The sequence below is a fragment of the Nomascus leucogenys genome, chromosome 5 (assembly GCF_006542625.1).
Source record: "Nomascus leucogenys isolate Asia chromosome 5, Asia_NLE_v1, whole genome shotgun sequence".
In the NCBI taxonomy this organism is placed as follows: Eukaryota; Metazoa; Chordata; class Mammalia; order Primates; family Hylobatidae; genus Nomascus; species Nomascus leucogenys.
Genome location: NC_044385.1, coordinates 20808154 through 20820400, shown reverse-complemented (window position 1 = coordinate 20820400; position 12247 = coordinate 20808154). Strand labels below are relative to the sequence as shown.

General features: G+C 35.0%; 1 protein-coding gene across 19 annotated transcripts in view; it reads right to left on the bottom strand.

The window, feature by feature from the left end:
- CDC42BPA (CDC42 binding protein kinase alpha) overlaps positions 1-12247 on the bottom strand; it is a 314383-nt gene that overhangs the window by 114345 nt on the left and 187791 nt on the right. For 17 of the 19 annotated variants that reach the window (XR_004030077.1, XM_030812764.1, XM_030812771.1 and 14 more), the window contains exons 13-14: positions 6736-6978; positions 6369-6479 (exon numbers count right to left, since the gene is read on the bottom strand). Coding sequence is in view for 18 of the 19 variants with exons in the window: in XM_030812764.1 (XP_030668624.1) it covers positions 6369-6479; positions 6736-6978 (354 nt within the window). In the remaining variant the exon portion in view is untranslated. The remainder of the gene's footprint in view (positions 1-6368; positions 6480-6735; positions 6979-12247) is intronic. The other 2 variants (XM_030812773.1, XM_003275108.4) reach the window with 1 other exon arrangement.

Genomic DNA, 12247 nt, shown 5'->3' with positions numbered 1-12247 from the left:
TAAGTTTTAATTTTGATAAAGCCCAATTTATAAATTTTTTTTGTTATTTATGCATCTGTATTAATAAGAAATATTGGTCTGTAATTGTGTGATTTTTTTTGTCTGGCTTTGGTATTCAGGGTAATGCCAGCTTCACAGAAAGTTAGGAAGTGTTTCCTCCTCTTCTATTTTAACAAGAGTTTGAGAAGGATTGGTGTTAATTCTTCTTTCAGTATTATTTCTAAGAATCCATCATCAAATCCAAGGTCTTATGAGAGTTTTATAGTTGTAGCTACAAGATTTCAGTTGCTGATCCAATTTGAGTTAATTTGTATAACTGGTGTGATGCAGGTGACCAATTTCATTATTTTGTAGGTTAATATTCAGTTGTCCCAAAACATCTGTAGAAACTATTCTTTCCCCATTGAATGGACTTAGTACATTTGTCAAAAATTAATTGGCCCTGGATACATGCATTTATTTCTGTATTCTTAACTGTATTTTATTGGTCTGTACGTCTATCCTTATGACAGTACCACACTGTTTTGATTACTGTAACTTTGTAGTAAGTTCTGAAGTATGAGTCCTCCAACTTTGTCCTTTTTTTATGATTGTTTTGGCTGTCCAGGTCCTTTGCAATTCCATATGAATTTGAGGATCAGCTTTTTATTTCTGCAAAAAAGACCTTGAATTTTGATAGGGACTGAGTTGAAGCTGTACATAACTTTAGCTAGTAGTACTGCATTTTAACAATATTAAATCCCACTATTCATAAACATGAAATGTCTTTCCATTTATTTAGATCTTCTTTAATTCCTTTCGGCAATGTTTTGTCATTTTTAGTTGGTTAAATGTGTTCCAAGGGATTTTATTTTTATTTTTTTTAGAATTATCTGATGACACTTTTATTATTATTATTATTATTATTTATTATTATACTTTAGGTTTTAGGGTACATGTGCACAATGTGCAGGTTTGTTACATATGTATCCATGTGCTGTGTTGGTTTGCTGCACCCATTAACTCGTCATTTAGCATTAGGTATATCTCCTAATGCTGTCCCTCCCCCCTCCCCCCAACCCACAACAGTCCCCGGAGTGTGATGTTCCCCTTCCTGTGTCCATGAGTTCTCACTGTTCAATTCTCACCTATGAGTGAGAACATGCAGTGTTTGGTTTTTTGTCCTTGCAATAGTTTACTGAGAATGATGGCTTCCAGTTTCATCCATGTCCCTACAAAGGACATGAACTCATCATTTTTTATGGCTGCATAGTATTCCATGGTGTATATGTGCCACATTTTCTTAATCCAGTCTATCGTTGTTGGACATTTGGGTTGGTTCCAAGTCTTTGCTATTGTGAATAGTTTTAGGTGCAATTGTTAAGTGGAATTGCTTTCTTAACATTCTTTGCAGATTGTTCATTGCTGGCTTATAGAAACACAACTGACTGCCGTGTATTGATCTTGCAGCCTGGAACTTGGGTGAATTTATTTTAAGCTCAAGTCTCAAGTTCCTTTCTTTTTGAGACAGGGTCTCACTCTGTCACCCAGGCTGGAGTGCAGTGGCCCAATCATGGCTCACTGAAGTCGCGACCTCCGAAGTCTCAGGTGATCCTTCTACCTCAGCTCCCAGAGTAGCTGGGACGACAGGTGCCTTCTCAAAAAAGAGTTTGGGAAGGATTGGTGTTACTTTTTCTTTAAGTATTTGGTTCAATTCACTAGTGAAGTGGTGTGGTCTTGGAGTTTTCTTTGTCAGAAGGTTGCCTGTCTTTTTTTAACAAGCCGCTGCAGTGGGATTGTGGAGTGCGGGAGGGTCCGTCAGAAGGTTTTTGATTACTGATTCAATGTCTTTACTTGTTATAGGTCTGCAGAGATTTTCTATTTTGCCATGAGTCATACTGGGTTATTTGTACCCTTCTAAGAACTTGTCCATTTCATCTAGGTTATCTACTCTGTTGGCATACAGTTGTTCCTCTTATAATTCTTTTGTTTTCTGTTGGTCAGTAATAAAATTTTCCCTTATACTTCTGGTTTTAGTTATTTGCAGTGTCTCTCTCTCTCTCTCTCTTTAGCTCTTTTTTATTGGGAAGGGGTTAGTCTAATTAAAGGTTTGTCAATTTTGTTGACTTCTAACCAACTAACTTTTTGTTTTATTGATTCTATTATTTTCTAGTCTTTATTTTATTTAGCTGTGCTCTAATCTTTATTATTTCATTCCTTCTGCTATCTTTGGATTCAGTTTGCTCTTCTTTTTCTAGTACCTTAAGGTATAAAGTTAGGTTATTGATTTTTACTTTCTTCCCTTTTAGTCCTTCTTTTTAATACAGGCATTTACAGCTATAAATTTCTCTCTTGAGCACTGCCTTTATGGCATCCTGTAAGTTCTGATGTATTGTATTTTCATTTTCATTCATATATTTTCTAATTTCTCTGGTGATTTATCCTTTGACCTATGGTTGCTTAAGAGTGTGTTCATTAATTTCAACATATTTTTGAACATTCCAAGTTTTTTTTTCCTGTAATTCCACTGTGGTTGGAGATGAGACCTCATACGACTTCAATCTTCTTCCATTTACTAAAATGTTTTTTGGCCTAACATATGGTCTATCCTGGAGAATCTGCCATGTGTACTTTAAAAGAATGTGTATTTTGCTGTTGTTGGGTGAAAAGTTCTATACATGGTTGTCTCTCAGTATCCATAGGGCACTGGTTCCAGGACCCCACTTGAATACCTAAAATCCATGGATGCTCAAGTCTCATATATAAAATGGTACAGTGTTTGCATACAACCTACACACATCCTCCCATATACTTTAAATCACCTCTAGATTACAGTCACATATTGCTAAACGACAGGGATATATTCTGAGAAATACATCTCATTAGGTGATTTTGTCCTTGTGTGAACATAAATTGTACTTCCACAAACCTAGATGGTACAGCCTACTACACACCTAGGATATAGGGTATAGCCTATTGCTCTCAGGTTACAAACCTGTACAGTATGGTACTGTCCTGAATACTGCAGGGAACTGTAACACAATAGTAAACACCTGTGTCTCTAAATATAGAAAAGATACAGTAAAAATATCATATAAAAGATAAAAAATGGTATGTCACATATAAATATGGTATAAAAGTATGGTATAAAAAATAAAACATGGTATGTCATGTAGAGCATTATGAATGGAACTTACAGGACTGGAAGTTGGCCTGGATGAGTTAGTGACTGGTGAGTGAACATGAAGGCCTAGGACATTACTGTACACTACTGGAGACCTGATAAACACTTTATACTTAGGATACACTATTTTTAAAATTTTATTTATCCAATAATAAACTTGGCTTACTATACCTTTATAAGCTATTTACTATTTTAAAACTTTCTGAACTTTTCTGTAGTAACACTTAAAACACAAACACATTGTACAGATGTACAAAAATGTATCTTTTTTTTTGAGACAGAGTCTCACTCTGTCATCCAGGCTGGAGTACAGTGGCTCAATCTCAGCTTACTGCAATCTCTGCCTCCCATGTCCAGGTGATTCTCGTGCCTCAGCCACCAGAGTAGCTGGGATTACAGGCACGCGCCACCACGCTCAGCTAATTTTTGTATTTTTAGTAGAGACGGGGTTTCACCATGTTGGCCAGGCTGGTCTCGAACTCCTGGCCTCAAGTGATCCACCTACCTCAGCCTCCCAAAGTGCTGGGATTACAGGCATGAGCCACCACACCTGGCTATCTTTCTTTATATCAATTTTCTATAAGTTTTTTTCTATTTGTAAAATTTTTATTTGTTTTACTTTTGAAACGTTTTTGTTAAAAATTAAGACACAAACACATACATTAATATAGGGTTTACACAGGGTCAAGATCATCAAGACATTACTAGATGATAGGAATTTTTCCAACTCCGTTATAATCTTACAGGACCATTGTTGTATATGCAGTCTGTGGCTGATCAAAACGTCACGATCTGTACTTACAATACCTAATGTGATATAAACGCTATATAAGTAGGTTTTACATTTGGAATAATGACAAGAAAAATCATCTGTACATGTTCAGTACAAATGCACCCATCTAATTTTCTTCCTCCAAATATTTTTGATCCATGGTTGGTTGAATCCACAAATGCAGAACTCATGGATATGAAGGGCTGACTCTGTATCTGTTAGGTCTAGTTGATTATAGTGGTGTTCACGACCTCAATATCCTTATTGATCTTGTGTGCATATGTTCTATCCATTATTGGAAGTGAGATATTGAAGTCTTTAACTCTTTTTGGAGGGCTATTTCTCTCTTTAAGTCTGTCAAAAGTATTCTCAATGAAGTGAAGATTCCTACAATCTTTAAAAGGGCCACAATATGTTTTAACCCTTTACTATGTGCCAGCTTCTGGCCTATACATGTTAAATGCATTAACTTATTTACTAGGTAGGTGTTATATTATCTCAAATTTCTAAATGACACAGAGATGTGTTTGGCAAGTAGGTAAACATGATACAGAGTTTCCAATGAAGTAATGTTTACTGTAGAAAAAAATAAAAAGCAAACTATTAGATAAAACATGTGAATGAAAGCTAGAAAACCTGGGTTTACATTGTACTCTATCGCTTCTGACTATAAAATATTTAACTCTCCTGAGCCTCAATTTTCTCAAATAAAAATAATGCCTAAGATTTCTTCCAGTTTGTACTTTATTATTCTTATCATCCAAAGCACCTAGAATAGTGCCGGAAACAAAGCAGGCCCTGACTGAAAAGTATCTGGGATGGTGATGTAATTACTTCTATATACTAATCCTGCTCTAGAGGTACAGGTGTATATAGAAGACACATCTCTATTTCGTAAAGCTAACCAGGACTATGAATTCATGATGAACTAAAACAAACTCCCAAAACAAAAACAAAAATAAAATCAGGAGTTTATATTTCTATTTACAGCAAAGGAATTTGACATGCAACCACTGAAATTCAATTGTCAGAAAAAGTAAGTTCTGACCAATTCTACCACATGATTCATTCATAACTTAACAGTTAAATATCTGGTCCTTTGCCAGGGCCAAATTAACAATATACCTGTCTGTGTTTTCAATAAGCTAGGTCACGGTTTAGTTGGAAATATACAGATCTGCAAATAAATAATTACAATAAGAGCTAAGCTACAGGTATTAACAGAATTCCAAGAAGCAGTACAGAAGGAGTATGTAGATTTTAAGGAGTATGATTCTTACATGTTATGGATAATTAGACAATAGACTAAGCATGGTCCTAAAAGAAGTAGGTGAAATAGGGGCTGACAGATACAGCAGAGGAAACAGGATGGAAAAAGTTTCGAGTCAAAAAAGATAAAAGGCAGATACCACATTCAGACTATTAGTATGATAAAAATATCACGTCAATTTGATCTTAATTCACTCACTGTAATATACATAATACTATTACACTAACAGTTACTGAACACTTTTAATGCATCAGCTTACAAATGTATGTATGTACTTTTGACATGAAATAGTTTTATAGATGAGAAAATTAAAGTATAATGAGGTTAAATGTTGTTTTGTTTTGTTTTGTTTAAGACGGAGTTTCACTCTTGTCCTGGCTGGAGTGCAATGGTGAGACCTAGACTCACTGCAACCTCTGCCTCCCGGGTTCAAGCAATTCTCCTGCCTTGGCCTCCTGAGTAGCTGGGATTACAGGCATGCGCACCACGCCTGGCTAATTTTGTATTTTTAGTAGAGATGGGGTTTTGCCATGTTGGTCAGGCTGGTCTCCAACTCCTGACCTCAGGTGATCTGCCCATCCCGGCCTCCCAAAGTGTTGGGATTACAGGAATGAGCCACTGTGCCCGGCCCCATAATGTTCTGTCCAATGTTACACGTTACACAGCAAGTAACTGGTGAAAGCAAGAAGTTAAGAATAGGTAGTCTGACTCCAGAACGGCTCAAGGATTTCCCTTGCAAAGCACCTTCTGCTGAGATGTTTTAGACTATGCCCATTATCATCTTATCCTAACAAACACAAGTGTCTGCAAAGCTACCCCTGAGCTTCTCCTGAGTCATTTATGAGATATATAGAGGGTCTGGATATCTAACCATGACTCTCATGCAGATTACCAGTACATCTTGTGTAGGTAGGCAGTCCTTCATAAACATTCTAACTTCTTCCTGATAGATTCATATTTCCCACTAAACACAGTCCTCCATTTTCTTCAGCATAATTAAGAAATCTGTATTAGTTTCCTACTGGTAAGAACGAGAATTATGAATACTAGTTTTGAAGAATGGCTAGTTTTCACTGCACAATGAATACAGTATATAAGCTAACACTCCTAACAAGTCTAAAGAGAAGAAAATTAAGCTTCATAAATGTGAAGTCAAAAGATACCTTCAGTCCCTCCAATTCATTTTCCAGTTGCTTGGAATAGTGCTCACTCTGTTCACGTAGTTTCCTGTCTTTAGATGCTTCAGCAGCTAGGGCTTCTGTATGAACTTCCAGCTTTAAAACAGAATGAAAAAAGCATGAAAAAATTCATGGTTATAATTTTTTTCCAAACAAAACATTTATCCCAATGAGAATTTACCTTGTAACAGGAAGATAATTCAAATGTTTAAATCCATATTAAATAATATTAACAAACTATAAAAAGAACTTTAAAAATATTAAAGAAAAAATTATATATGGTATTACTAGTCTCAAAAAGCAGCTTTAATCACTATCCCATGGGCACTACAAAATTTGCCTGACTACTAACCTCTTTTTTGGCTCTTTCTGTTCTGCGCAGTTCTTGCCTTAAGCTTTCAACTTTTTGCATCACCAGGTCCACCTCTTCTTCCTTATCTCGGACATGGCGAGCAAGTTTCTGTTTTTGGGTGTGCAATTCTGTTAGCCGCTCATTGATCTCCATGAATTCCTGCATGGCCAGTTTCCTCTGACAGTGTGCGTCTTTCAGCTCTTTGGATTGGTTTTTTAATCGCTCACTAGCCTGGACTAGTTCCTACAGTTTTGTAAAAAGAATATAAGTTACCAATTCTGCAACCTAGAGACCAAATTTGGCCATCAGAATAGCTATTATTAAGTCAAGAAGAGCCAAAATTATTCACCTTAGGACAAATTAAAAGAAATAAACTACTTCTGAACAGATATTAATGGCATGGTGTCCTGATAATAGTCTCAATTCCTTATGCTAATATAGTAAATGCACGGGAGCTGCTCATTTAACCTTATAGTACCTTAGTTTCCAGAAATGAGGAAAATATTTAGGAATAAATGATATGATGGTCAAAATAAATATTTGTGAAATTTAATAAATATTTGTGAGGTTGTTTTCATAAAAAACAAGCGTTGCCCTTGACATGGAGGCTACGCCTCAAGCCAGAAGCCAGGAGATAGAAACTACACCGGAGGCTCCCTAATTGAAGTGAGAAACTTAGAGGAGAGCTAAAGTGGACTCAGGGCAGTACCACTACCTGCCTCCCAGCAAAAGGAAATGCAAATTTTCTTTGGGGGAAAGAACTGCAATGAAATCTGAATTTTTCACATATTAAGAACAAACAAGAGTGAGCTCACAACCACAGATTCCAAAATACTCAAAGAACAAAGCACCACAATCAAACAACAAAAACAATAAAAATAAACATCAAAGGTATCTTGGAATTAAAATAATTAGATATCAACACAAAATTGCTACATATGAAATGTTTAAAGGAATAAAAGATGAAATAATAAAAATGAAAAAATGACAAAAGGCTATTAAAAATGACCAAGCAGATTTATAGAAGAATTGTATGGAACATTTAGAAATAGAAAACATAAGGCCAGGCACAGTTGCTCTCATCTATAATCCCAGCACTTTGGGAGGCTGAGGCTGGAGGATTGCTTGAGCCAAGGAGTTCAAGATCAGCCTAGGCGACATTGTGAGACCTTATCTCCATGAAAAAATAACAATGTAAAAAAAAAATGGCCAGGTATGATGGTATGCGCCTATAGTCCTAGCTACCAGGGTGGGAAGATGACTTGAGCCTGGGAGGCTGAGGCTGCAGGTAGCTGAGATCACTCCATTGCACTCTAGCTTGGGAAATACAGTGAGACTCCACCTCAAGAAAAGAAAAAAAAAAGAAATGAAAAAATATAAATGTTAAAATTAAAGACATTCATCCATCACCACAGGAAGCTCTACATTTACGAATCAAGAAAAAATTTAAAAAATCCAAACCAGAAGTGTTCAAAAAATGACACTGGGTAATACCAAAGAGAAATAAAAGACCGTAAAGAAATCAGAGGGAAAAAAAGACAAATCACCCATTCCCCACCCTCAAATAAGGCGGAGTGGAGGAAAATTAGACAACAGACACTGAAGAAGTAACAACAGCAACAGAAACAGGGTAAAATATTTTCAAAGATATGAGAAGATAATTAAAATTATATACCCAAAAAATTACTTTTCAAGTCTGAGGCTTCATATAAACAGAACTGACAGAGCTTACCATAATCAGATCTGCCCTAAAGGAACCAGTAAAGCTTTATTTCAGGAAGAAAAAAAAGATTTTAGAGATCTAATGCAAGAGAAATGAAGAGCTAATAAAATGGTTAACATGAATGTGAATGTAAACAAATGTGTATATAAGATTATACTATAAAAATGTTAACTTTGTACAGTAAACAAAAGATACAGCTAAAATACTGGCCAATAACAACACATAAAGAAAGTTGTAAAGAGGTAATACAGCTTGAATATCCCTAATCCAAAAAAATTGCAATCTGAAATGTTTCAAAATCCAAAACATTCTGAGTGCCAACATGATGTTCAAAGGAAATGCTCACTGGAGCATTTCAGATTTTGGATTTTCCGGTTAGAAATACTCAACTGGTATAATGCAAATATTCCAAAATCCAAATGCTGGTCCCAAGCATTTCAGATAAGGGATACTCAATCTGTAAGATTAAACGTCTTTAAATTGTTTGTGGGAAATAGTTTTAAGATATTTAACTTAAACTTGGTTAATACACATAGTAGAAGCCAAGAGTAACCACCAAAAGACTAGAGAGTAAACTAAAATGTCAACAACAACAACAACAAATTTCAGTGAAGAAGACATAAATGATTTTGCAAACAAAAAAAGAGTTCTGGAGACTGCTGCACAACAATGTAAATATACTTGACATTACTTAACTGTGCACTTGAAAATTTAGATGGTAATTTTATGTTATACATATTTTACCACAGTTAAAAACTTTTGAGAAGGGAAGAAAGGAAATAAAAAGCAGCATGCAAAAATCATGACAAACAGAAAACAAAAAGATAGTAGAAACACATCCATATACATTAGTAACCAGTTAAAGGCCATCTATTATACTGGATTATGAAATGAAATCTTGACTTCAGTAGAAAAAGTATTACTGAGGATAAGGAATATCACTACATAATGACAAAATTCAATACACCAAGAAGAAATACTATACTAAACTTTTGTGCATTCTATAAGAGAGTCTCAAAATCATTAAAAAGAAACTGTTAGAACTTCAGAGAAAAATTGGTAAACATCATATAATGAAAAATTTTAATTTCTTAGTCATTAACAGATAAACCAAGTAGGCAAAAAAAAATAGTGAATATAAAGACGATCTGAAAAGCTTCATACACAGGAGCTTGCTCTCTAAATTGGAACACAAACTATTTTCAAGAACACATATTGAATGGAACAGGCTATGCCATGAAGCAAGTCTCAGTACATTTCAAAGAACAGAGATACCACACAGAGCAAGTTCTGTAATGACACTGCAACTAAATTGAAGTCAACAAAAAAGATAAACTCCATACACTGAAAATTTTAAAAGACACTTATAAATAACTCATTGGTCCATGAGAAAAAGAAGCAATGCAATTCAACTCTTTCTATGAGACAAGGATAATCTGAATATCAAAAAAAAGAAAAGAGGAAAAAAAATAACACGCCAATCTCACTTATAAAAACAAATGTGAAAATAGTTTTTAAAAATTAGTAAATCAGTGCCAGTGACATATAAAGTAGATATGCATGAAGTCTGGAGCTAAACTCCTTGTGCTGAAAATCTAGCTCCACCACTTTCTATTTCTATGACCTTGAGCAAGTGAACTAACTTCTCTGTGATTGGTCTCACCATTCATAAAATGAGAATAACACCGAACTCATGGGGCTGTGATGGAGATTAAATAATTTAATATATGCAAAGCATTCAGAACAGTGTTATTAGAACAGATATTTGCTACATAAATGTTATCTATACTATCACAGTATTATAAGAAATTTGGGCTTCACCCAGAAATGTAACAGTGGCTTAATATTAGAAAAATATTGTTGGTTCACCACACCAACTTATTAAAAGTCAAGAATCATATAATCATATCAACAGAGCACAGAAGGGCACATTTAATAAAGTCAATACCCATTCTAAATAAAAAGCTATTAACAAAATAGGAATAGAGGGTAACTTCTTTAACCTGATAAAAATTATTTATTAAAAACTTACAGGAAACATTATTAGTGATGAAATATCAGAAGCAATTTCTTTAAAATCAGGGAACAAGATGGGGATGCCTGCTATTATCATTTCTAGTCAACAATGTACTGAGGTTCTAGCTAATACAGTGAAACAAGAAAAGAAATGAAAGTCTTTTCTGTATGAAATTTTATGGAAGAACATTTTAAAAGAACTTTAAATATATGGAGAGATACCATGTTTACAAATAAAAAGACTTCAGGAATGCAGAGAAACTTTTGTTTTTGCAGCTGGTCCCTTCTGAACAAATTTTACCAAAACCTGGGCTAAATGAAAGTCTTAAAAAGTAACTTATAACTGATTTAGTAGTGAGAAAACTAAGAGATTTACCTTCTGGAGGTTATGTGTTTACATTTCAAGGTGAGGTGGGAGAGAGTAGGAGCCTGGACCAAGGGTACTTCCTTTGATGGAGCAGGAGACTCTGGGCTTATATTTCCAGAGGAAATATTTATCTATATTCCAAAGGGTTAGAGAAAGAACCCAAGATCCTTCTCTTTAGATTTCCAAGGAACTCTCTCAGAATAGGAGAAAGCAGGAGGCAGTTGCTTCTTTCCTCTATATAAACACCTGCATAAATGTTTTCAAGGCTCCTCATTTACAATATAGACTTCTTATGGGTAGGGTTTTATCCTGCCAGCTCTCAAGGTATTTCTCTTGGGGTAAGACTTGGCACAGAAGGGAGCCATGTAGTTATTCTTTGCTGTATGTAAGTAATAACAATCCGTTCTATTCTGGAAATCTGTGTGTATATTCAGAAAAATAGTAATAAATATAGATAGTTAAGAACTTAAAGACAATATTGTAATGATGTTAATTCTCCCTAAATTGACCTATAAATTCAGTGCATTTTTTTTTCCCCTGACATAGGGTCTTGCTCTGTTGCTCAGGCTGGAGTGCAGTGACATGATCATGGCTCACCGCGGTCTCAATCAACCAGGCTCAAGTGAACCTCCTGCCTCAGCATCCTGAGCAGCTGGGATGACAGGTGTGCACCACCCAGCTAATTTTTAAATTTTTTGTAGAGACTGGGTCTCATTCTGTTGTTGTCTAGGCTGGTCTCAAACTCCTGGACTCAAGTGATCCTCCTGCCTCAGCCTCTCAAAAGTGCCAGGATTACAAGCATAAGTCACCATGCTCAGCTGATTAAATGCTATTTTAATCAAAATTCCATCTTCACAGTTTTGAAAAAATAGCTGAGATACAGACCCTAAAATTTTAAAACTTTAAGACAAAAATTTAGGAGAATTTTTTTAAATCTCAGATTTTTTGTACAAGACAGCAAATACACTAACCATAAAAATATTGATAAATCTGGCCACAACAAACCTAGGAACTTTTTTTAATAAAAAGATTCCTAAAAGCAAAAAGATAAGCCACTGAGAGATATTTGTAACACATATAACTCACAAAAGATTAGAATGTCCAAATATTTCCAAGAATTATTATAACCAGTAAGAAAAAAACAACCCGACAGAAAAATATACAAAAGATATTAAGAAGCATTTCACAAAAGAAATGTAAATGACAATAGACCCATGTGAAGATACTTGACCTCATTAGTAATTAGAGAAATGCAAATTAAGACCACAACCAAACATTTTCTAAAACCTAAAATCTCAATTTAGACTAGATTGGCCAAAAGTAATAAATCTGGAAATATGAACACAGAAACTCCTATACACTACTTGTGGAAATGGAAGTTGGTATACTAGAAAACAGTTTGGCAT